At 42.6% G+C, this 27,525-nt stretch overlaps 1 protein-coding gene across 1 annotated transcript; it reads right to left on the bottom strand.

Moving 5' to 3' along the window:
• On the bottom strand, nt 1-24,753 carry TTC33 (tetratricopeptide repeat domain 33). The gene is made up of 5 exons (XM_081213213.1): nt 24,602-24,753; nt 23,138-23,367; nt 10,522-10,603; nt 6,600-6,731; nt 1-2,319 (listed from the first exon to the last, which is right to left on the bottom strand). The coding sequence occupies exons 2-5, from the start codon at nt 23,356-23,358 to the stop codon at nt 1,963-1,965; spliced, it is 792 nt and encodes a 263-aa protein (XP_081069339.1). The 5' UTR covers nt 23,359-23,367; nt 24,602-24,753; the 3' UTR covers nt 1-1,962.
• Between the last annotated feature and the right edge of the window lie 2,772 nt (nt 24,754-27,525).

Here is a 27,525-nt window from a genome sequence, read left to right as displayed (position 1 = left end):
TTCTCATAGTAAGCCAACTTTAATTACAACACAGGAATATTCAGTGACAAACCTAGGCATGCAAAACATAATCAGGGATATGAAATTAGGATAAAACGAATAAAGCCAGTAGAATGGATAAAATATCAGTAGCTAAAGAACAGTGACCAACGGCTACTTCTTCATGAGACTATCTGATGAAGTTTCATATCTGAGAGGGAAGTCTTGATCTTCTGTCCTCTTTAATTCATTTGCTATCATACTGTGGTGCATATATGAAAGTCACAACACTGAAACAAAAAAGTTCTGGTAAGTTTAAATTAACTCAGGATGACACTTTCCATGTTCAAGCTGGCAGGAACAAGGACACCACCAGCAGCTTAGATTCTCCTGAGGTCGTTTATGCAAAATGTCACTGTAGCTCCCAGGTTCCCAATCTCTCATAGGGTACAATCCTATGCATCTTTATTTGGAAATAGGTCCCTTTAAACTCATTGTGACTTACTCTGAGTGATCATGCACAGGAATAGGTGGATTAAAGTGATGGCTAGGTAAATTAGAAATGTGGAACTATTATGGGAACAAGGTGATTTGAGTCGAAGACTTCATTGATCTGTGGGAAACTATATGAAAAACCTTTCATATGAATCTTATGACAATCAATGGACCTTACAAAAGCAATTTTTTTCAACCTGTTATGCACTTATTCAAAAGATTATTAATTCAGGTTTGTATAACTGAGTTTATTCCAAATTTTACTGTCAAACAATTTCTTAATAATGGCTTTTTTAAAGAATTTTAAATTAAGCGTGGCTACCAAGATTTCATGGGATGACCTGAGAAGTGCTACTGTGGTGCAGATCTCTTTACAAAGAAATTTGGTTCCCAGTTACAAGGAAATTTACAGAAAAGAGCACACTTACACACACACCTTATTCAATATACTAGAATTTCATAAACCCTGAGCCAACAACTTGGACAAATGGCATGAACACAAGGGGAAATATTATGGAGGGCATTGCATTTTATCTTGTTTCTTTGCAGATTCTATTTCATTTCATTTTAAAATTACAGTAGTAAAAGCTAGTTGTTTCCACAACCTAGTGCCCAACTTGTTCCACACCCTGGAAACAAGGTGGGCAGGACAATCCAGTTTCTGAACATATTTGGGTAGCCATAACTACAATATATGTACTCCAAACTTCTGTTGACCGTTACTTTATAGTGCATTACTTTTTGTGAAGAAACAAGACCTGTTTCTTGGAAGGGAACAATTTGCACCCTGTACTCCTCACGTGTAGCCATTCAACTGCAAATAGGGAATTCTTTTGTAACTGGATTTTTTGCAAAAGAAAAGAATTGAAGCATCTTGTATCAGAAGCAACATCTGATACCATAAACTGCTGCAGTAACAGTGGAATCTGATTAAATCAGATCTTGTCGCCAGAGGCTTTAAGTTGAAACATGTTTGGCATACCACGTACTGCGATAGGTTTTTTCCCTAAGCATCATTTTGAGGCTCGGCCTCCACCCTTTCCCCTTTCTTTGTTTTGTGTTCCTGTCCCTTTGGTGCTGCCTCCTTTTCCCTCCTGCTCATGACAAGAATAAAGTAAGGCAGAGGAGGAAAACCTAACCAAGGGCTGTTTATGGGACGAGGAATGCACATTTTCCTAGCTTCCAGCTCAAAACCATCATCTCCATCTCAGGAAACCCAACATGTCCAGGAGAAGCCACCTCTGTCTCCATAGTGCTCTGTCATATTTCCAGGGCACTGCTGTGGCCCTTAGGCCCTTTCTCTCCTTCCTTGAGATATCGGTAGCAAGGGGTTCAGGAAGTAAAGTGAAGCAACTGCAGCTACTGTAGCTTGTTGGGGGCAGATGAACTCCAGTGCAAGATGATCCAAAAACAGGCTACAGCATGGGGGGGAAAGTTGGAAATCAGGATTTCAAAGGCACGGCTGTCAATCAGCAGAGTCTGTGCCCTTTACCGTGCTTTTATAAAAACGGTACCGTCAGGGGTTGTTGTTGCACATTCCTTCTTTTCAGTTACGGTCTCAACCTCGCCGGAAGCAGAGACGATGACAACAGTTTTAGAGGCCAATGTGGCTTTCTCTTTCTCGGCAATGGCTGCACACACCGCTAATATCTCGTCACTTTCAAAATCGTAATCCGGGATTGTTTCCTCTGAAGTCTCTCCATGAGATGCTGTGCTTTGCGTCCCTGTCTCAGCTTTGGTTGCTTTCTTCTGCTGCTGTAATTTCCTCGCCCAAGACAGATCTTCATTCCACAGTTCAGGGCTTAGTGGACAGATATGCAAGGCAACCTGGAAACTTCGGATGGCCTGTAATGATGAGCAGGGACACAGCACAGTGAGAATTTGCCCACATGAAACAGACACACTGGGCTCAAGAGATTAAGTCACATCATTGAGTAAAACACAGGTGATGTTTCATAAATGCCAACAGCAGTCGTTACAGAACCTGATTATTTTCAAAGAGTAAGGGTCCACAGAACTGACTGCTGAACTTATGGGATGTGGCCAAATCCTTGCCACAAACTCACTGGGGGCTTTGGATAAGTGTAATAACAATTCTTCACATTTATAAAGAGCAATTCAAGTCTTAGGGCTGATGCCCAAGGTCAGCTGCAAATAACGGGAGAGATGCGAATTCATGTGAGACTGTTATTCTGAAATCTGCTATCTTCCCAGATCATAGAAGGGAAACCACGACCTGCACTTCTTACCTGTAAAAGCTGAATAAAGCAGCAAGGGTGAATGAAAAATTAAAAAATGCATTACAAAAATAAACACATCTTGCACATGCATCCGCTTCTTCCAGTTTTAGGGTATAAGCACCAGCTGTTTTGGATACTTCCTTACAACGCAAAATAAAGAAGGCATTGTTTTGCGTGTTGGTACACTGACATTCAGCAGATTTATACTGTTTGGTGACTCAGAAGCTTCCACGCATAGACATTGACAGAAGGTATTTCATTGTACAGGCCTCTGTTAAAGCTATTGGAACTGCTTATAACAGAGCTTTCCTTCTGTCACTCCAAAGGCAAAAAAAAAAAAAAACAGAGCCAACTAATTCCTGCCCCAGTTGTCATTGCAACATATGCATTCCATATGGAGATGGATTGGTCCCAGCAGAAAAGAGCTGTGAACCTTGTGACTTCTGTGAAAGAAATGCTGAATCCCAGATAATAACTATGGCATGTTTGTTTTTCGTCTTGATCAACTGCCTTTGGTTTCCAAGGGAGAAAGGAAGAAAAGTGGGCGGCAGGGATTTGCATTTGAAGGCTACTTGCCAGCACTCATGTTCCTGAACATGCTTGACACGCCAAATGTTTGAAACAGTGTAGCTTAATTATTTCAATGTAGCACCAGTCAACAGCTGTTAGCATCAAGAGGCTGCGGAACTGTGAGTAAATATGAAAATATCCGAAGTATTACAAAACAACTCAAGAACGCTTTGATTTCTTTCTTTTTTAAAGTTCCTCAGGGCATAGGTTTGTCACTGTATAACTTGGTCAGTAAAGTACCATTTGCTTTTATGAGGCTATAAATTGTATTACTAAGCACCTTTGTTCTAACAGCACATTCTAGACTAATGCCTGCTTTGGATAAATGGTCATTTCCATAGTCAGATATAAGTCTGCCAAGGATGCTAAAATGTAACAGGATTAGCATAGCATTAAACAACCTGACTCCCACGAGTCAATTAACTCTAGCCCCTGCCAAAAACATCCTGTAAAAATCTGAATTTTCAGAATGAAGAAACTTTGTTTCAGGGCAATGCCTGAAAGCTAAGATACATCACAGAGAAGGGCTGATTGCAAAATCAAAACTGGGCATCATTTTGAGAGAAATCCTGAAATTATATTGATAGGGTATCTACAAGAATGAATTAGAAGAGCCAGGTGCTTTATTGCAAATTTATCAGCAAAAGCAATCCTTGCCAAAGGTTGAAAATGGAGAGACAAATTTGGTGGGGAGACAAAGTACAGTTGGCTATGTGAATGGTAAAATTGCTATCTGTTCCAGAATTCATTCCTGCCATAATTTAATGGAATTTAGAATCCTTAAAAATAAATGGCCAATTCTCTCTCTCACACACACCACCCACTTTCAGTTTCAGGAATAATATAGGAAGGGAAAAGCTATATAACATGGCCTGATGCAACATCTGTGTTTGAGCACTCAGGACTCCACTTGGCACTACTAATCCATTGGAAGTCACACTAGTCACCTATTTCATAGGGAGAAAGACGATCTCCTTGCAGCTCTATCTCCCCCTGCTTTCTGCTGAACTGCTATCAACTCACCATTTCCCCAACAGTTCCAAATGTGCGTGACCCGCATGGCTGGGTCAGAGGATGGGCTCCACACAAAGGGCCACACCTCTCTACATGAGAGATACCTCATAGAATGTATTCAATAGGGAGTGTCTTTCGCACAGGGTAAACAGAGCTAGGAGACTGATTACTAAATGGCTTTGTATGCATCACTTACAACAATATGTTTACTTGCATCTGCAACTCAGATTATTTAATGTACTGTTTATTATTGTTCATTTATTATGTTTATGTCCCACCTTAGTAAACTATTTCTTCTGCAGGACCCTGAATAACCTGTACAGTGGCTATAGATCTATCAGTAAATAGCTCCCTGCAATACAATGGTAATACGGCCAAGCAATTTTTCTGTTCTCTATCTTACTATCTTACTCTATCTTTGTCGTAATCTCTCATCCCCCAATCAGTATGATTGGTTTTATCATGCTGTCAGATTAGCAAAACTTGACAACATGCACATTTGATCTGAATCATTATTATTTTTACGCACGCACACACACACACCCTTCAGAGTTTTCATTTATATTTACAAATACAGAACCACAGAATTGTAGAGCTGGAAGGAACCCTGAGGATCATCTTAGTTCAACCCCCTGCAATGCAGGAGTATGCAACTTGTGCCATACAGCGATCAAACTCGCAACCTTGGCATTATCAGCACCACACTCCAACCAACTGAGCTATCCAGCTTGCTTATAGATAGTAAGACAGTCCCTTTTGTGCACAGACAACAGATTTTAAGGCAATTATGTTTTCCTGCGGTATCTTTGCAACATGTAATGTGCATGTGTAGTTTGGACATTAATCCAGGGCATCGAATTTGACTGTTATGCCTGTGTGCCTATTTTCAACTGTGAAATATTGGATGGCATGGGAAATTAAAGGTTTCTGAATCCAGAGACACTAGCCAGGCAAATGGATCAAGTTCAAGACTCTGAACCAGCTGCTGGAGATCAGGAGAGCACTGCACCTAAGACTATCAGGCAGGAGCCCCCAGAGGAAACTCCTGGACCAACAGGGGCTGCAGGGCTAGGGTTTAGACCCAAATAGGAACTTTCCCACGCCACCACATGCCTCTTCATCACACTTCACTAGTCCCTGCAGGGCAGGGAACACACTGGGAGGGAAGCTATGGAAAGAAGCAGGATGGTCAGTCTTCAGACCTGAGGGTTGGCCCTTTAAAGGGTGGAGCTCAAATGAGGCAGTGCAGATAATGTGGTTTAAAGGGTCTCAGTTTAGTCTCAACCTGAGCGAGTGGCTCACTTGGAGCTATCCATGGTACTGCAACTTTTGACCATCCTTGCCTTGCCTTGCCTCCTCCTTCTCAGTGAGATCCAGTGCGGGACCAGAAAACGATACTTAACATCCAATATATATTAATAACGATAATAGTTGGAAATCATAACTTGACTAGGAATCCCTCATGTTATCATGTTCCAAATTTGCTGCTAGGGAACTGCACTCAAACTGATATGAAGATGCTATTCAACTTCCTGGTTTATGCTGACTTTTTCTTTTGGCCTACATTTTCACACTTCTTCCTTTAGCTCTACTACAGCAGAGCCAATGCAAATAAAAGGACTGCCTTTACATCTCTTTCTTTCTAACCTGAGTAGCTCCCCCCCCCCAAACAAAAACATCCAAAAGGGTTCATCAACGATATTAGTATAAAAATCACAAGATGCTGAAGCTGATCTCTATCTGTTCCAAGAACAGGTCTGACGTATTTTGAGAAAGCATTTTTATTTCGGATAATTTCCAAGTTGCTGAAACGAATAAAATTTCCTTTGTTCTGCTTGCCTGACAAATGGCAGAACAAATAGCATCCATTTCTTCGAATAATGCATAAATTACACTGAAGCAAAGTGCTTCTTTGAAACACAAGGGATATTTTCTTATTACTTTTCAAATAGATGATCAGCAGAGAACTCTGGGATTGTTTTTTGAATTCTCCCATAAAGGCAGCCTTTGTCCCAAAAGCTTTTGGCTATTTATAAAAATGAGAAAAATTGCTACATTTCATCAAAAACATCAAAAGCCCTCTCCATTGTCGCCCAAGGCTGATTAGTGGAATCATCTATCTATAGTTCTCAACTTGCTTGCTTTTAAAGTTTTTAATTGTTCTCTTTGGGATATCTGGCATTCTGATCTAAGGAAGTTTAAAGATGATTTCATGCACTGTGAAGGCCACAGCAAGATATAGCTGTATGTCTGTAAAGAATTTGGAGTGGAAGATGAGCCTTTCTCCTTTTTCATACTTACCAGTGTGATTTCTCCTAATCCAAGCTGGGCACGTCCCAAAGTTTGCCATGCCTCCCAAGAATGGGGATCTCTTTGGACAGCCATTTCTGCAGCATTCACCGCAGGGAACATTTCATGCAGAGACATCAGCACCTAATAAGGGGATACACAACAGAACAAACCATAAACTAACCAATTATATTGCAAAAACGCAAAAAGAGTTCAAAAGGCGAGTATGCAGAGGGCTTGCAATGCAGATGGTTCTGGAGTCAGTTATGAGCTAGGTAAAAGGTAAAGGGACCCCTGACCATTAGGTCCAGTCGTGACCGACTCTAGGGTTGCGGCGATCATCTCACTTTATTGGCCAAGGGAGCTGGCGTACAGCTTCCGGGTCATGTGGCCAGCATGACTAAGCCGCTTCTGGCGAACCAGAGCAGCGCACGGAAACACCGTTTACCTTCCCGCTGGAGCAGTACCTATTTATCTACTTGCACTTTGACATGCTTTCGAACTGCTAGGTTGGCAGGAGCAGGGACCGAGCAACGGGAGCTCACCCCATCGCGGGGATTCGAACCGCCGACCTTCTGATCGGCAAGCCCTAGGCTCTGTGGTTTAACCCACAGCGCCACCCGTGTCCCTTATGAGCTAGGTAGTTACCTCCAAAAGAACTGTCACAGAATCCTAGAATTTTAGAGTTTGAAGGTACCCCAAGGCTCATCTAGCCCAACCTCCTGCAATGCAGGAATCCTGCTCCCAGCCATCCCTGAGTGGGCTTGAACCACCAAGTTCAGTAAGATGCACTGGCCCACTGCGCCACAGGGAAAGGGGTTGACTCTGAACTGCACTGATTTTTAAAAGAACATAAATGGAGTCATACTTATGCAATTTGCTCTTGTTCTAAATGCTCTCTTAAACAGCAACACGGTAGTCAGTTTGACGATCTGCTTCATCAACCAGTTTTGTAAACAACGTAAACCCAAACTCATTCCCATGCAAATACCAGTTGGGATTCCAATGACCACCACTCACAGAGAACTCTGTATTTAGCCTGAACAAGGGACTACCAGAATGAACCACCTACCCAGAGAAAATTGGATAAAGCCTGGAGGAAAGAACCAAAAATTATCAGTATATTCAAGATAATTAACAGGGCAATCTCAACCCTTGCTTCTCTTGCACTGAACACATGGCTGACAGCATATGAATGGTTAATGAAGACTAAAGTGGAATAAAGCAGATATTAAATGGGTCCCAGGAGTTCTTTTTTTAAAAAAAAAATCATTATACTGTACATCTTAAAGATATGCTCAGTTAAAACGAAATTTGAATGCAAGACAACCATACGGAAATCTACATCACAGTCAACAAAAACAAAGGAGGCGGAGGGTCAGCCCCTCAGTCCCCAGCCCTTAAATCTGAGCGCAAGTCCTGTTGCCACAACCACCACAACCTTACACATATCTCTCCTGCCTCTAAGTTAGCAACTTGAAGATCAAATGGATCTAAGGGCTACTTTTGCCCCTGAGGAAGCTGGTTGCTTACTGCCTATCTTAACGATTTCTCTCAAAATCGAATCTGGAATCTTCAATCAAACTCACTGAGCTTAAGAATGCTGGCCAAAGAAATCTGCATGCTGAGGTCAAGAATGATCACCAGTATTGTACAATACAGTGGAACCTCGCGTTACGTACTGTCCGCCTTACGAATGCTTTGGGTAACGAGCTCCGCTAACCCAGAAGTAGATGCCCCTAGTTGCAAACTTTGCCCCAGGATGCAAGCGAAGTCGCACACCAGTCACGCAGCAGCGGGAGGCCCCATTAGCGAAAGCGTGCCTCATGTTAAGAATGGTTTCGTCTTAAGAATGGACCTCCGGAATGAATTAAGTTCGTAACTGGAGGTATCACTGTAGATTATATATAATGTTATGGTTGATACCGTGGTCCGAGAATTAGCTAGTCCTCACAAGTATTAGGATTAAGCTCCTGGGTCTACAAGACAACATCCTCTGTTTCATCAGGATTGATTGGTTGAACTCATAGTCCTAATTTTAGACAAACTACTCCATTACTCAAGTTCTACAATATGCCCAGCTTTTAAATTTTTGAATATTTAGGATTGTTATCAACATGGATATATAATTTCCATCTCACACAAAAACACTATATCTCCCCAGTAACTACCAGACCTTGAGTTCTATCCAATTAAGTCATTCCCCATACCCTCTGGAGCAAATATAGGTGTACAGGGGGAGGAGAGGAACAGGAAATTCAATGAGGGACCACAATGTCCTAATTGGGTTCAACCATTTGTTTCTGGAAAGTTCTGGTCTCATTCAGCAATGAGGAAAGAAGCGAACCCTATCAGATTCCCTGTCGCTTTCACTCAGGCTCATTTTGTTTGCTCATCTTGTCCAAAGAGGACTTGCGCAGGAACGTTGTACCAGCTGTCAAGTAGAAAAGACTTAACAGAAGCTTCTATTTCATTTGGATGTTTGCAGAGCGTATGGTAGATCCAAGTCTCTGCCAAGTATTAATTCTTCCCACAAAACATTGGGAAATGGGAACAAATGGGAACAATTGCAGGATACTGCCGGTTGTAAAAACTGGAATGTGGGAAGCTCTTCCCAGGACTTGTTTGTTCATCATCTAGGTCAGAACAATGAGCTCAGAATCAGAGTCCTTCTACATTAAAGCCAAAATTGGAAACCGACAGCTACAATAAAACTTTCGCCGTCTGCAACAATAATTTTTTTGCTGATTCTTCACCTTTGCCTTCCGATTATATCTCCCATGAGACAGATGCAGCCTTGGACACAACAATTCTATATCTGATCTTCTGCACACCAAGCAGTCACCTTAATGTTGTCAGTAACAAATAATGTTATTGTGGCATATTGCTTGGGAGAAACAACTCATTCATATTTATCCTGTTGATTCAAAATTCTATTGATGCTAATGCAGTTGCCAACAGTCTTGTTAAGTCAGGAGCGAGGAACCTATTTCCCCCCAAGACGAGATTGGTAAGTGAGAAGGCAGTGAATACGATAATGTGTGGATGCAGGCACTGAAAATGCACTTCAGTGGGTGTGGAGTTGCACTTGGATATGTGCGCCCTTGGACAAAGCTACATGCCTCCCATGGTTATGGTGAAAGATAGCACAATAAAAGCACTTGCCGCATTACAAATGCTTCATAAATTAAAACTGCAGGCAGGGCAAACAAGTAGGTTAGGATGACACCATCTGGCAGGTTTACTAAAACAGAGTGGGAGCCAAAGCAGTGCAGACACAGAGGCAGCCAGAATGTTTATGGCTGAGCACTGGTTTGATTCAGAAAGTTGATACAGCATCGCCTGAGCAATCGAGATGTGGTCAGACATCAAGAGATGTGGTCAGGGAGTTAAAAAGGGTCTCATGGCTTCCGTTGAGGTGGCTGTGAAAGCACTCATACATAGATTTAAAGATCTTGGACTCTATGTTTCTTCAATGCTGGTACCAGCTATTAATTGAAGAAGCTGCCTGTGTACTCAGGGATCTATTCCAAGTTTGTGAGTAGCAAGAGGAGTCATTTGTAGATAAAACAGCCATGCAAATAAGGTAGGAAGAGGCAGCTCAGTGCCATCATATTCTGATTAACCACTGTCCCCTTGCCCCACCATCGCCTCTAAGCACAGAAACCAACTGCCTGCCACTACCATGTGCCATGCATCCAGCTGGCTCCTAAGGGAAACATTGGCAGCATACCAGTCCCTGTCACCCTCCTGCCCTACACACACTATGGGTAGAGAGGGTGCTGCATGTGCAATTAACCCATAAAAATGCATACAGACTATGCGGGGTACTTTTAAAAGTCTATCTGCTCTGTGTTTTGCTTGCATCACGGCCTATGGTCAGAATAAATAAACGCACAAATTCTTACTCTGCTGAGGCTCTGTCATGCATTACCTGTGATTTCATCTCATAGAGGGTAGCATCTTCTGGAGTTAACTGAAGTGCTTCATCCCACTTCTGAATAGCCTCCCGGTACCTGCAAGTTGTTAAAACAATAGTTCATTCTTACTAGATTTATGGGTGTTTCAAAGGCCTGGTATTCTTACCTTTTCATTAAGGGACCAACATTGCTTTGACTAGATATTCATTCCAAGCATCTCACAAATATAAATTAATGTTCCATCCCACCACCCCATGAGACACAGGGGGTTAAAAAAAAAAGACAGCGCAATTTCAATTTCTTATTGTGTATTTTGCCAAACATGGTTTAGTATGCATTTGAACAGATGCACGTAATTGGTGGGAATAAAGTAGGCCTCCGCATGTGACCTCTCAGCCAAATCTGGAGCTTACTCTACATGTTTTAGCCATTCCTGGGGTCAATGCAATAGCAAGTTCTCCTATGTCCGTTGCAGAAAATAACAGACTGTTCCCCTGCTCATGTGTATGCACAGAATCCCCGTGCAACTATGCTCATGTCTTCCTTGGCAGGGGGTTGGACTCGATGGCCCTTGTGGTCTCTTCTAACTCTATGATTCTATGAAGCAACTAGTTCATGTGTGAAAATCTGAACCTGTGGAGATATGCACATGATAAAGTGCACAGAGAAGCCCTAATGGATGAATAAAACTTTCTTTTGGACCTTGGAAACCCCATCCTCAGAAGGGGCAGCAGAATCCGGATGACTATGCCTGAGGGAAATACGCACTAGAGAAAAATAGTGAGCAATTGTTTAACTGCATTTTGTTAGCTTCAAGCTGTCATCACAGAATCGCAGAGAGAACTCTGAGAGTCATCTAGTCCAACCCCTGCAACACAGGAATCTCAACTAAAGCATCCGTGACAAATCGCCATCAAACCTCTGCTTAAAAATGTCCAAGGAAGGAGAGTCTACCACCTTCCGAGGGAGTCTGTTCCACTGTCAAGCAGCTCTTACTGTCAGAAAGTTCTTCCTGATGTTTAGTCAGAATGGTGAAACAAGATTTTGATGAGGCAGTTCTTTTCGAAACTTGGCAACGAAAGTGTGCTAGTGTGGTACTGCACCACCTTTAAAATTATGAAGGCATCCTATACAACTTTTTGCTGTAGCAACTGTATAAATAAAAACTAATTTATAGCCCATCTTAACATTCCACAAGTGCTGTTTACTTTAAATGGAAGGAAAAACCTTACAAAATGAATAATTATACAGTTTCATGAGAAGTATACAATGCATTATAAATTGATTTTTCCATTTTGAAAGTGGGTTTTTTTTTTACAGAATTGTACAACTTTTACATTTTTTATTAACAGCTGCCTCACAATCATATCTCACATTCAAATGTAAAACATGCAATTATTATTTTTAAAGAAAGAAAAAACCACAGGAAAAACAGATATTCTTTTTTTTTTTAAGACAGAACATGTAGAGAACTGAATGTTGGACGTGCTACTGAAAATATCTGGAGAACAAACAAACACCACAAGGCTGCAAAATTGTCAGGGCAATGGCTGATTAAAACCATGACTTTTGAGCTGTAATAAAAGTTAAACTCTTTGGGGGCTTATATAGTCAGCAAAATGAATGAAAAAATGCAGGCCATAATCCATGCCAAGCAAGAAGACAACATATTTTTCCATGAATAGGGGGGGGGGGGATATTTGCATACACTTTTTAACAAGGACAAGTTCAGCACAATGAATGAAGTGCTGCTCTTCCAGGTCAGAATCTGAAACTTTTGGGTCTAGAGGCTACTACAGAGGCCTCAAACATTTTGCCAACACAAATGATGTGGAACTTAGGACTGTGAAAGGAATTTGACATAGCATCTCATCCTTTCCCTGCCGCCTCCCAATCATATGATAAAAATAGGGTTTTGAAAACCCTTGGCGCCTCAGCGAGGCACCGAGTTCTGCCCAACATTGGAGGGGCTCATCGCGTGTGCATGACATCACACATGTGATATCATGAGCATTGGGAGGAGGCCTGCTGCCACTGCAGGGAGGCTCTGAAGATTGGGGGGGGGGCTCAGCCCTGTCCCCACATATTTTGCAATTCCAAAGCATATCAAACACTGCGAAAAATAAAAAAATTCACATGCTGCCACTGAGAGATGTATATGAGAAAGACTGGCATCAAAAAGTAAGGAAAGGTTTAAGCTATCTTTTCTAACCCTAAATTTCAAGCATGGTTCGCCCATAATGGGACAAACATGTCTAATGGTGAATGCAACTATTTTGCTGCATATGCACACAATGACTCTTCACATCTCAGCCATTATGTAGAACTAGCAGAGAGGTTTGCGAGACCTACATCATTGCCCAACTTGTTATTTAGAGGAAGAGGGTGATGGGAGAGGATTGGTTTATTTGCCGATGATATCACAATGGCCTTTAAATCTATAATACAATAGCATTTTCCCTTATGCTTGTTCCCGGGGTGCTAAAGGCACACTTTACCAAGAAAAGTTGGCGGGTTCGCTTTATTTCTGCTTTCTAATGGAACATCTCCTGATCACAATGGTGGAAATGTTCAGGGAAAAGACCCTTTAGGTTCCACAATACAGTCATACCTCATGTTACGTCCACTTCATGTTACGTTCTTTCAGGTTACGTCGCGCGGCGACCCGAAGTACTGGAGAGGGTTACTTCCGGGTTTCGCTGCTCGCACATGCGCAGAAGTGCAAAATGACGTCATGTGCATGCACAGAAGCAGCGAATCGCAACCCGCATGTGCGCAGATTCACCGCTGCGGGTTGTGCTCTTTTCATGTTGCAAATGGGCCTCCGGAACGGATCTCGTTCACAACCAGAGGTACCACTGTACCATCTCCATGCCTCTGTAACATTACCATCTGCTCACTACCAGATCCAGAAATCACCACATTGCAGCAGAGAAATGCAAGTGGGTTATGTCTCCATTTTGTTGCTTAAGATCAAGGAAACAGGCTGAGGGACCTCACACATACACAAGGAGAAACTGTGCGACTGAAGCGAACCTCATGTCAACACTGTTCTAGCCCCACATGAAAAGAGAAGGCAGCAAGGGGGGGAACTGTGCCAGTTATCTCCTGCTATGTATGGAAGCAACTCAAGTCATCTATGAAGTGCTGCTGCTTCCCAGGCCACAAAGATAATATCAGAAGCCAAAGGACACATGAAGCTCCTCTCCACGCCAGCCTCATCTCATCCAGAAACAGGTCCTTCCATCTGCACTGAGTTTTTTAATGTTACCTCTGTGATGTGCACAGATGAATTCAGACTCCTTTGAAAGGAAGTAGTATGAGAAGGTTATGAAAAGGGCATTAATTGGCTTTGCTCTTACATAAAAGGAAACATTAAATAACATTTCCTTGTGAATAAGAACCAATTACCACCTCTACCAGCAAGCTGGAAAATTAGAAGCCTGAAAAACTCTCTCTAAAGGCCAATTTCTCTCTCTCACACACACACACACACACAAACCGCAACTTGTCCATTAAGATTTGTGGATGCATGAAAACATAGCTTTGCTGGATCCAGTCACAGGCCTGGCTACTCTAGCAGTTTGTTCTCACAGTAGCCAGCCATATGCTTGTCGGTAGGCCACAAGCAGGACACAAGAACAACACTCTCCCACTCATGATCCCCAGCTACTGGTATTTAGAGGCATACTGTGTTTGACATAGTGTTATAAACTCAGATACATAGGAGTCAAATGGCTGCTTTAACCAGGGTTGTAGTCAACTAAACAGAATGTCTAGTTGCCATTTTTGGACTAGATGGCTCAAAAGCTATATTTTTCAATACTATTTTTTGGTTCCTGAAATTCATTCTGAGTGCGCAGATAAAATATAACAGATAGAATTCTACAAGATGTGTTGCTGGGCATGCACCATCAGGCATGCACCTCCAGATGGTAGAGACATCAAGTGGCATCCTGGCACCCGGGTACCATCACTTAGTCACAAGCCTTGCGCCTGGTGAATTTCGAACGCTGGTCTGGTATGAGAAACAGTGTGATGCCATCACAACTGACAGTCATGGATGGATGACAAAGAACATAGCAAAAGCAACTCCCACTTCTTCTCAGCTCACCAGATAACCCAAATCTTGAAAAACCAATGCAGACTGCAGTTCTGAAACATACTCATACCTATTGTTGGAAAATGTTTGAGGGAATTTGGAGCCTTCAGTGCACACATCAGCATTCATGGTGGAACACTGCCAACAGCAAGCAGACTAAAAAACACAGATCAGACAGCATTTTTGCTAAATTTTAAGATACACAATATTAATCTTCTTTCTTTAAAGTAAGGTAGCAGATAAACAGACATCTCTGGAGACTATATCTGGAATGCCTGAAGTTCTCATGCTTATAAATATACAGGCAATCTACTTAACTCCAGCGGCGTCAAACATTTCAAACCATTTACACATAATTCCATGGACCTAATATTGCAGTAAGAATTCCATGAGCGCACACTGGACTACATATTATGTTTTAGTCAGTTTTATTGATGTAGCTGATATATTGCCTTATATAATTATGATTCATCTACATAACACTTTATGTTTATAGCAACAACTGTGATAAACATAACAATGATCTCTGATATATTCCCTTGGTGGGGTGGGGGGTGAAACACACTCCAAGTAGACTTTAAAAATCATAGTTGCCTGGTAGTCTTTGGTACTGCTGGAATTTTGAAGATTTCTTTCAAACCACTTTGAATATTTTGTTTTTATGCCACTTTTTTATTACAAAGAACTTCTAAAGTAAACTAAAATAAAGTAGACCAAATATCTAAAATATTATGCTATTACAGTGGTACCTCGGGTTACATACGCTTCAGGTTACAGACTCCGCTAACCCAGAAATAGTACCTCGGGTTAAGAACTTTGCTTCAGGATGAGAACAGAAATCGTGCAGCGGCGGTGCAGCAGCAGAAGGCCCCATTAGCTAAGGTGGTACCTCAGGTTAAGAACAGTTTCAGGTTAAGAACGGACCTCCGGAATGAATTAAGTACATAACCAGAGGTACCACTGTATCACTAAGAACTGAAAACATTTCTTCCACTCTTCCAAAGTTCAGGCTTTGGTGAGCCTTAAGATGTTGGGAGCCACTGTAGGCACAAAGGTTTGCTTTATTTATTTAGAAAATTTGTAATCTGCTTTTGTTTTCCAAACTGAAACTGCCAAGTTATAAAACAAAAAAAGTAAAATAATAGTAGTAGAGCAACAAAACAGCAAAAATCCAGCAGAAAAAGAGATACACTCCCCGTTTCAGACATTTAGTATACCTGCTTTGAACACCTGGTCTGATGCTCCGCAGATGGGAGGAAACTCAATAGGCACAACAGCCACCTCTGAGAGAACTCAAACAACTGTAGGTGGCGATCTTGGCTCTGTACCACATTGTTAAGAAGTTGGCCAGTCATAGTGCCCTGTCTCACGCCCCCAAATACACACATAAAAGCTCTTGTAAGTAAGAAAGAGATCTTTATGCAAGCAAATAATGGTATAGGCTCAGCAACAGGGACAAGGCTCAGGAGCCATGCTTCAGGAGTTCAGGAGCAGGGCAAGAAGTTCAGAACTGGACAGAGACAACGAAGCTGTCCCAATAAGTTTCCCATGCCCCACCCACCAAGGTGTGGCGCACTCGCTCCCCTTGTGGGAATGTTGGAATAACAAATCCATGTTCCTTCACGTAGTCTGCCCCATCTGCAAAGGTGGCACCTGATTCTAGGCGACAAGACTGCACCCCCTTGTTTGGGCTCCTGTTAAGTTATTGACACCTCCGGTTCCTCCCTGCCGCCCCATAGCTGCTTCAAACCTTTACCAGATTCCACTGGGCTCTCTGCTCCACACATAGGAAAGTTGGGGGGAGGAGCCAGTAAGGTTCCAACTATTCAGGCCCCGCCTTCTGTTTTTTCCCCCTCCTCCTCTTTCGAGTCTGCAAATCCAAAGCCAATCCTTACAGCACTGTAGGGCTTGTGTCAACAGCCTCCAAAGTAATTAGCTTGCCCTGTCCCGCTTGTTAAAGGGAACTATTGTTTTTCTGTTTCAAACTAGTGCTGCTATATTTCTATCTGACAAAGAAACTGCAGTATAATCTCCATGTCCAATACTCTCATGTATAGGCACACAATAAATTAATGAAAAGCCGGGTCAAAGAACATTGTGTGAAGTTTATCACTCTTGAACTCGTCATAGTATCTGCTATCCGATAAGAATATCCTGGTACAACCTTCCCAGGTCGATAAGAAGAGCAATATTATTTCCATACAAGTCAAATCTACTCTCAGAACATTTATAAACAAGGAGATCTCAGGAGATATCAAACTGCAGATGTCCGACCTGACAATGTCTGTGGGCGGTGGGGGCGGGGAATGAGGTTTCCTGGCAAAACCAGACCAAGACATTCATAGTTAGCATGTCAAAGGTTGAAAGAGAACAGGATAAAAGACCCCCGTGAAAAGGAAGCTGTTTTCTTCCTTTTATCTCTCACAAATGAGAGGTTCGCCTTTTTGTTACTCATTTCTTTTTTTAAAAGGACCTCTGAGAATGATCTAGCCAGATTTCCTTCTATAAAACACAGAGACACTGCAGGACTTGGAGAAAAGATTTTTTTTACTGAAGGGGCTTATCTTTTTAATTGGCCATTGATTATATACATGTGAATGAATGGCCTGTGGCCACACCACAAAAACAAAACACCAGCAAAAAAAATGGTTCCAAAAGTGACAGGACGTGGTACTGCTGATTTAGCTGTCAGCATTCTTCCATCTGAATCACAATTACTTATTACAGCGTGGGTGAACTGTGATTCTGAGAAACACAGTGCTGTTGGAGGCATCTCTTGGCTGAAATAATGGACAGCTAAGTCTTGGGACGCGGGTGGCGCTGTGGTCTAAACCACAGAGCCTAGGGCTTGCTGATCAGAAGGTCGGCGGTTCGAACCCCCGCGACGGGGTGAGCTCCCATTATTCGGTTCCCAGCTCCTGCCAACCTCACAGTTCGAAAACACATCAAAGTTTAAGTAGATAAATAGGTACCGCTCCAGCGGGAAGGTAAACTGCATTTCCATGCACTGCTCTGGTTAGCCAGAAGCGGCTTTGTCATGTTGGCCACATGACCCGGAAGCTGCCTGCGGACAAACACTGGCTCCCTCGGCCAGTAAAGAGTAATAAGCGTTGCAACCCCCAGTTGTCCACAACTGGACTTAACAGTCAGGGGTCCCTTTACCTTTTAAGTCTTGGTACTTTGTTCATATTCAGTTGTGGGCAGGAAAAAGGTCTCTCTTAAAGGGTGTGAACTCAAGATCATTTAACACATCAGGGTATGTGTTTTTTGACCTCACAAATGAGGAGGGTAAAAAAGAAGAAGTAAAGGGATGGAGACTAATCTTTTCAGTGCATGTTTATGGGTGGAAATGGGGTTTCAACCCACATTGTGTGGACTAAGGAAAGGCAGTTTTATTGCTTTGATTTGATATCCTTCCTGCACCTTCCATTTCTAAGCTGTTGGTGGCAGTTGATTAAAAATGGCCTGGCAATGTTTTTTTGTTTAAGGAACAAGAAAAAACCCCATAAAGCATATACAAAAGTAGTACAAAAATTAGAAATATATAAACATGTATTTCAGAAACAGATTGTGATACAGCATAGCTAGATTATATCACAAATGATGTCACCACTTTTGCAGGTCTGTTATAATACACAATGGACAATAAGTTGCATTAAATCTAATGATGCAACGATGCTACAATATGGCAACAGGCACACAACAATCCTAAACGCACTTGTTTGGAAAGCAAGTTACAATTAAATCAATGATGCTCAACTATATGGAGTCTCATGGAGCTATACAGCAGAATGTAAGCATTCTAAATAAATAAAAACTGTCTTTCACTGAATGTCATTAGTCTATCCTGAACAGTATTTTAATCTGAATGGAAACTGCTCCATATTTTAAAAGGCTACTGTCTACACATGCATTAAGACATCGGGAATCTATAATATTTGGTGTTTTAAAGAAGTTTTCATGTCACTGGCAGATGTTAGAGAGGAGTAGGGAAATCAAGGATATAGACCCATGGTCAAAGGGAGGGTTCAAAACCTAGTTTCTCCTATTTATTACTGAATCACAATGACAATGAACCCATCTATCAGAAGACAAGAGCTGCAACTCACAAATGGAGTCTGTGCAGAAAACAACACTATCAAACATATTATGAGAGGAGGCACTTGTCACATGAAAACCAGCCTTATGCATGAGAGAACCTTGTAAGAACAAGTCCAGAGATATCATAGTAACTGCTGAACTGGGCTGGATCAAAACAGAAACAAAGAAAAATGAGAAAATTCTGAAAAGATGAATTTATATCCCAAATAATCCACGTCTTTGAACCCAATGTTGATGGCGTAACTCTGGCCACAGTCACAACAATGGCCTCTATTGTCTGAAAAAGGAAGAAGATTCAAATGCCCAACACAGATAGGATGCTTTCTCATCCAGAGTCAGATTACTGGGTCCATCTGGCGCAGGATGATTCGCACTGATTAGTAGAGGGTCTCCAAGGTTTCAGAAAGGTGTTTCTCCCCACCCAGATAAGGTGCCAGGAACTGAACCTGAGACCTTCTGCATGCAAAGCAGATGCTCTTCCACTAAGGTACACTAAGGTCCCCTTCCAACTATGGGGACAGACACTCCTGATTGCTCCACAATCTTTCCACAGATCACTTGAATGGAGCTGGCAGACCACCAGGGGTCTGTGGACTATAATTTGAGAGCCTCTGCCCTAGACCCTGAATTCTATCCCCAGGGCCCTGCAGAAAAGCTGTGAAACTTATACTGGTTTAGACTAAAGCGTAGTGTGTTGTGGGGCGGGGGGGACTCGGTTTCCTCTGGACAATGACACTCACTTCTTTCTGAAAGATGCATATGCCCCCACTCCCACTTAGCTCATTTCCTGTTCAGTAACGATGGTTCTCTTGGGCATCATCATGCAATTTAAAGCTGTGTGCGATTCAATGACTTCTACTTCTGTACAGAGGATTTGGCCATTTAATTTCTCCTGAAAAGAGAGATGGCTCATTCTTGATTTCAAGAACTTTTAATAGCTGGGGGCAGGGAAAGCTGCTTTGCAAAGATGAGCCGCAAATAAATGTCCCACCCTTCATCTCTTTTGTATACGTTTAATAGTTTAGTTCCCAGAAGGTATTTCCCCCCAACTATATTCTACTACTGCCATGGTAACCAGTAGCACTGCAAGTGCATTTCATTTCTCCTTAGAAGCAATTGTTGCATTTGTGCTTTATTACCCTGGACAAATGCTCTTTGGGGACCCATTGCATGAGCTCATTCTTACTCTTCCTTGGAATCACGGAAGCTGGAAACAACCAAGACTTGTTATCACCATAATAATCAGGGGGTTGAGTATCCTAAGGAACAATTACTGTTCATTAATCAAGTGCTGCTCTGAAACATCTTAGGTGACGGGATCCCTCATCATCTAGTATAGGAAACAATTCCCAAACACTTACAAGCATTCTCTGGACATGTAACAGGCCACGTATAATATCCAGGTTTGTCTTCAGAAATAATGTACTAGCTTAGTGGGCTCCATTGAAGTTAGCTCCAAAGGTTGTGCAGTCTCCCCATTTTATGCAATAGAAAGAATTTGCAGGTTTTACAGTTTACAGGCTTACAGATTTTTAATGCCTGAAACTACCATCCTTAGGCCATATCACTCACACAACAACAACAGCAACTCCCCATGTTTGCCATGAGGTAGAAGGTGGGCTTCTATTCAAAAGAAACAAGGGTCCAAAAGCATTATGATTAATATGGATACTGTACAGCTGATTTAGAACATATGCAAAAATCTGTACATCACTGCTCTTTGTTGGTATTGCTAATGCTGTGTTTTTATGGAATGAGATGTAAATGAACAGGAAAGAAAGAAAGAAAGAAAGAAAGAAAGAAAGAAAGAAAGAAAGAAAGAAAGAGTCTACACAATTGGTAAAAATCACATAGTAAAGTTTTTCCTGGGCCATACCTTTTCAGTCTCCAAGCACAGAAATCTCTACAAGACACAAGGCACTTTTTGTGTGTGAGAGATTTACATACACACTGGGGGATAAAAGAAAATATTTTGGTAACTAAGCAAAATAAAAAAATGTATATAAATATATGTTACCATTGCAACAATCTGTGCAAACCTAAATGCTGATGTGTGGAGGATGTTCAAGTTGTTTCTAAAAGTGCTCCATGTTTTCCTGTAAGCACACTAAATAAAAACTTTTCTTAATGTCCAAAGCCTGATATTTTGAACTCAAGTTTCATTCTGATAATGAAAGCTATTAAAATCAGAAAAGATAAATCCATAAATTATTCTGATGGAAACCTTTGTATGCTCTACAAATTACAGTGAAATGAGATTTCTTGTACGGCCTGTAGAATCTCCAGAATTATGTGTATTCAAAAGCAAAGCCCAATATGTTCAATGGGTTTCCTTCTAGGCAAATGTATGACTACAGTACTGCTCCAATCTTATCCTTGTGGGCTGGCCCAGTTTGGTATTCTTTGCATACAACAATCTAACAGGCCTGTTCTCCCTGCTTCTGCAGATCACAAGGTCTGAATAATCACTCAAAATGGCACTCCATCTTAAATCTACTCCCATCTTCTGTAGAAAGTAGTATGGCATTCTCTTCTCCAGATATCATCAACGTTTTCTTTCAAAGAGCAGCCAATGAAGTGGGGTTGGACAGGACAGAAAGTTCTCCAACATATAGTGGAGTAGATAGGAGCAAAACTTGACACAAGGGCGGTGTTTTCCGAAGCAGAGTAACATTTCTTCTAATGAGTGGCTTCCCCAGATTGATTTAACCACTTGGGATCCAAGTCACAGTATCCTACTGAAATTGCAACTTAAGCTACGCTTAAGCCTGCATGCAACTGCATGCCATATTCTTAACTGCATAACATTATTATGTGCTATTAAACAGCAAGTACGTTTCTCCCGAGATTATTTGGTTCATATCACATTTTCATATTACACTTGTGCAAGAAGTGTCAGCTTCCTCAACTGATTAAGCAACTCTAACAACTTTGTACTCTGTCAATGTTCCCCACATTTAAAAGTAATTGGTATCCAGGAAAGAACATAATTTCGTTACTCTCAAATGATCCGGCATCTAATGTACCTTTAAGCCAAGAGATAATGTTTTATTGGTATCATAACATTCTACGGAAGGAAACACGTGCTTGGAATTAGCAACCATAATGGCTTCAGATCTCAAGAAAAATGAAATTCTTTACGCTGTTCCTATATCAAATACAAACTGATTGCATAATGTTAAACAGCTCTGACCTCCATGATAATTTTTTAATAACCTGAGCAGCAATAAAGTACACAGGAAGCAAAGCTGTTAACAGCGTTTATGTCTATCAATAGCCCAACAATTACTGCAACACACTATATGTGGGGCTTCCATTGAGCTTAGTCTGAAAGCCATGGTTAGCACACCATGCTGCAGCATGATAACTGACAAGATGGTCTTGCTCAGAGATGTACACTATATGTTATTGGGACAAATTTAAAGTGTTCCTATAGATATATAAAGCCCTCAACGGCTTAGGGCTGCCTCACCCCATCTGTGCCCACCTGACCACATAGATTTAAGGATCTGGCATTTTACAAATGCCGCACAATATTAATTCCACATTTGCAAGAAATCAATCTTTCAGCATGGCCACACATACACGTTGGAATTCCCTGCCCATGGGTGTTAGAGAGAAGTCCTGGCAGGGCTCTGATGGGTGTGTGATGGAGGCAGAGGGGGCAGAAGGCTGACCCAGGAGAGAGGCCAGCAATTTATGGAGTTTGGTGCCGCCCGCGAAGCAGGAAGCAAGATGGGGGGAAGGGGAAGGGTCTGAGCAGTCAGAGACATAATCGAGGGCACAGGACATGTTAGAAGTGGAGGAAGAAGGTGATCTTCCAAGTGGTGGGTTGGTTGAATCCCCACCATCTCCCACCCCACTGTCTCCTAGAACCAGGAAGGCCTTGAAGAGGGAAGTGCAGCGATGATTTCTGTGTAGAAGTCTCAGGTTACATGTGTGAACTCCATTAAGTGAGGTTAGAATGTAGGTCAGTAATGTATCCACAGCGGCTAAAATAAATCTCTCTGTTTATTTCTAGGCCACCTATCTCGATGACTTTCTATTCTTTTCAAAAATCTCGTTAATCAAGAAATAGATTTAAAATTGATCCTACTGTATTTCTAATCCTCAGACAACACTGTATTAAAGAGGTCTTTACCACCATCTAGTGGCTAGTCAACACTACTACTACTAGATCATGGCAAAAAAAAATATTTTTTGGATCTGTACTCTTTTTTTGACCATAGACAATAGAACTTCCCTCTCCTCTCCCCGTTGTGGTCCCACACTCTCCTGAAATCTGCTCCAGAGGGTTGGGGGGGACCCTCAGAACAGATTTAGGTGGCACACAGCAGAGAGGAAGTTTTGTTGCCCAGCCAACACAACCTATACACCTGAAAAAATCCATCATAAGATTTAAATTTTTCAAAAACCATCACCTTTACCTTTCATTCTCAGCCAAAATTGCACCTTCATCCTTCAGATGTTTACTTTTGGCTATGCAGTCTTCCAGGAGAAGCCCCTTTTTTCTTTTAGTGTCATGGAACCATTCAGCTTCATCACTGTCAGCAAGATCCTGCTCATCAGCAGCCTGAGCTTCAAATTGCTGAGATGTTACCTTCGACACCTTCTCACCAATCTTCCTCTTCCACCCAAAGGAAGCCATTTCGGAAAGCTTTTGGAAAAGAAGGTAATTTCAACCATTGGCACCATTTTGTTTTAACACAAACCATAACAAATGACAACTGAAATTAGTTGCAACAGAGGTTAACTTGCTCAAAAGGGACTGATTTGTACAAATGAATTCTGGCCATGATGTGACTTCCACATCAGCCTTGTAAACTTTAAAGACTTGTTGAAAGAGGAAGGTCTTCAATAGGCATCAATAATAACATTAGGAATACAGTGGTACCTCAGGTTACATGCGCTTCAGGTTACGTTACATACGCTTCAGGTTACAGACTCTGCTAACCCAGAAACAGTACCTTGGGTTAAGAACTTTGCTTCAGGATGACAACAGAAATCATTTGGCAGAGGCGCTGTGGCAGCAGGAGGCCCCATTAGCTAAAGTGGTGCTTCAGGTTCAGAACAGTTTCAGGTTAAGAACGGACCTCTGGAACGAATTAAGTACATAACCAGAGGTATCACTGTAATAATGATAATAATGATAATAATGATAATAATAATAATAATAATAATAATAATAATAATAATAATGGCAGCAGAGGTATTGCCCCATTTAATAATTAATGGGAGGGAATTCCAAAGGCTAGGTTCCATCAAATGTAATAATAATTGTGACTATTACAAGGATATTTGGGCCACCTTTCAAGCAAAGGCTGAAAGGGTGAGGGAAAGATCTACATCAGGAACAAGGGGGTAGGGAAAGGAAGGCCAACACTGGGATTGCCTGGGGGTCCTGCCACCCAAGGCAGTCGCCTCACCTTACCTCATGGGTTGGCCAGCCCCGTCCCTACAATACAGCAATACAGTGGCAGTGAAGTATCAGTAAATGGCAATGGCTATTATGGGGTGGGGTGAGGGAAGAGAAGCCTGCACCTCCAAACTTCCACTGCCTCCTCAACCTCCCTCACAGAAACTAAACCAGAGACGAAAAGTGGAAGACTTAGGAAGGCGCTTCTCTCCTTCAGGAGTCAGAGAACAAGGTCCTCGGGCAGCCATTTCTCCCTTGAGAATATTCTATCCACGTTTAATTGCCTTTTTAATGACACCCCGCCTCGCCCCCAAACCGCGCGCGCCCCCCATGCTTTTAGCGGTTCTTATCCGTAAGCCGCCTTGAGTCCCTGTCAAGGAAAAAGGCGGGTATAAATAATAATAATAATAATATAATAATACAGGGGGAGGAGCGGAGGCATAATCCCCAACTGAAGAGGGGAGGCGATATTTACCTGGAGCCCCCTCCCCTCTCCAGCTCTGTCACAGTCCGAGCCGGGTCACATCTTTTTTTCAGCTCCCCGGAAGCGGGGGAGGGAAGAACCGGAAGTAGTCGCGCTCAGCCGGTTTGGGAAACCAGTGTCTATGGAAGTCCACTTCCGGTCTAGAGAGCGTTCGCTCTCCCCTGACGGTCTTTTGCCGCAAGGGCTTCTAACGCGACTCTCTCCCTCCCTCTCAGGGCCGGGAGAGACCATAAAGATTTCCATGGTAGAGCGGCGCCGCTCGACCTTCGCCGTTGCATGTTTTATTTACCTTCCTAGCTCTACAGGAGCGGGCGGAACTGAGAATTCCACTCTTCCGCCCAAGAGCATGCTGGGTGTTGTAGTTCAAGGAAGGCAGCAGCGTCCTGATGCGCCAGTGGGTGTTTGATGGGATTGTTGTTGTTTAGTCGTGTCCGACTCTTCGTGACCCCATGGACCAGAGCACGCCAGGCACTCCTGTCTTCCACTGCCTCCTGCAGTTTGGTCAAACTCACGATAGTAGCTTCGAGAACACTGTCCAACCAGAATAAATTATTATTATTATTATTATTATTATTATTATTATTATTATTATTATTATTATTATTTATTATTTATACCCGGCCCATCTGGCTGGGTCCCCCAAGCCACTCTGGGCAGCTTCCAACAAAACACTAAAATACAATAACGTATTAAACATTAAAAGCTTCCATAAACAAGGCTGCCTTTAGATGTCTTCTAAAAGTCCAGTAGTTGTTTTTCTCTTTGACATCTGGTGGGGAGGCGTTCCACAGGGCGGGCACCACTACCGAGAAGGCCCTCTGCTTGGTTCCCTGTAACTTGGCTTCTCGCAGCAAGGGAACCACCAGAAGGCCCTCGGCGCTGGACCTCTGTCCGGGCTAAACAATGGGGGTGGAGACGCTCCTTCAGATGTACTGGACCAAGGCCGTTTAGGGCTTTAAAGGTCAGCACCAACACTTTGAATTGTGCTTGGAAACATACTGGGAGCCAGTGTAGGTCTTTCAAGATTGGTGTTATATGGTCTCGGCGGCCGCTCCAAGTCACCAGTCTAGCTGCCGCATTCTGGATTCAGTTGTAGTTTCCGGGTCACCTTCAAAGGTAGCCCCACATAGAGTGCATTGCAGTAGTCCAACCATCTCGTCCTCTGCCGTCCCCTTCTCCTTGTGCCCTCAATCTTTCCCAACATTCCAGGGAGTCTTCTCTTCTCATGAGGTGGCCAAAGTATTGGAGCCTCAGCTTCAGGATCTGTCCTTCCAGTGAGCACTCAGGGCTGATTTCCTTAAGAATGGATAGGTTTCCAACCCCAACCTCTCTCACCACCAAAGGAACACAAGTCATAGCTGTCAACTTTCAAATTTGAAAATAAGGGATCAGCAGCCTCAAATATAAGGAATCAGCAGCCTCACCTTTCCCGGGGACAGTCTACAGGATATCTAACAATCCAGGATAGCAGCGGGAAACGGTGCTGGAATAAGGGAATTTCCCGCAAAAAAAGGGAAGGTTGACAGCTATGACACAAGTGAATAGCAAAGAACCTGTACAAGCAAGGCTGACACAAAACCCCACATATATTAAGTAAAATAGAAACATCGCCACCCAACCCCAACCCCACTCACCTCTCTCCCCCTTCTCTTCCTAACGTCTCAACAAACAAAACTGATGTGCCAAAAATGTTACTTAAAAAGAAAGACATTGCACATGCTTTTGTAGACCAAGAAAATCCTTAGTAAAAATACATCTTAAAAAAAGAATGGATAGGTTTGATCTTGCAGTCCATGGGACTCTCGAGAGTCTCACTGCCTTGTCGTGGCGAAGGGGTTTGAATAACTCGGAGAAGCTATGAGCTATGCCCTGCAGGGCCACCCAAGACGGACAGGTCATAGTGGAGAGTTTTGACTAAACGTGATCCACCTGGAGCAGGAACCGGCCAGCCACTCCAGTATCCCTGCCAAGAAAACTCCATGGACAAACACAACAGGCTTGCTGGATGCCACAAAAAAGGGGTTATGTGCACACCAGATATCTGACCTGGGGACAGTGGAAACACATAAATATATGCAACCACGCTGATCTTAAACTTTTTAAATCATGTGCTCTCTGAAAAACTTTACTCGCTTATTGTGAAAGGGAAGGGTTTTTTTACAACTGATTTTAAACTGCAATGCTATCTCTAACAGGTTGTGTTGCTTTGAGTTACATTGACTTTTTACAAATGCTACTAATAAATAATTCATTTATACATTTATATTCTGCACGATTCAGCACAAATGCTCTCAAGGCGGGCAATATAAAGGATGCACCTAAACCAGGGGTCTGCAACCTTTAAGACAAAAAGAGCCACTTGGACCCATTTCTGAAGAAAAAAAATATGGGAGCCGCAAAACTCGTCATTATAAAAATAACTTTTTTGTCACTTTTTTATTATTTCTGTTTGACCCCTCAGAATTACTCCTCCTCATAGAAATAAACGTTAAATTAACAAGTTACCTTTTTTTGTGTGTGTGTTCTTCACTCCCCTTCAAAACAGTGACCAGCGTACATGCCCCCTTTCAATGCAGTGACCAGCGTACATGCCCCCTTTCAATGCAGTGACCAGCGTACATGCCCCCTTTCAATGTAGCGGGCGGGCGGGAAGGTGACGTCAGGACGGTGCGTGACTAACGCACGCACCGCCCCTATGCCACGTCACAGCCAGTACAGCGTCCGCCACAGTGGGGAGTGTCGGGGCACACAATGCGCCTCCTCCCCTCGCTACTATCCGCCCCGGAGCCGCGGCAAAGGTGTAAAAGAGCCACATGCGGCTCCGGAGCCGCAGGTTGCTGACCCCTGACCTAAACCATGGGTAGGCAAACTAAGGCCCGGGGGCCGGATCTGACCCAATCGCCTTCTAAATCCAG

Source organism: Podarcis bocagei (genome assembly GCF_964188305.1).
Source record: "Podarcis bocagei genome assembly, chromosome: 11".
NCBI lineage: Eukaryota > Metazoa > Chordata > Lepidosauria > Squamata > Lacertidae > Podarcis > Podarcis bocagei.
The sequence above is the reverse complement of the archived record's forward strand: the minus strand, read 5'-3'. Positions and strand labels throughout refer to the sequence as shown.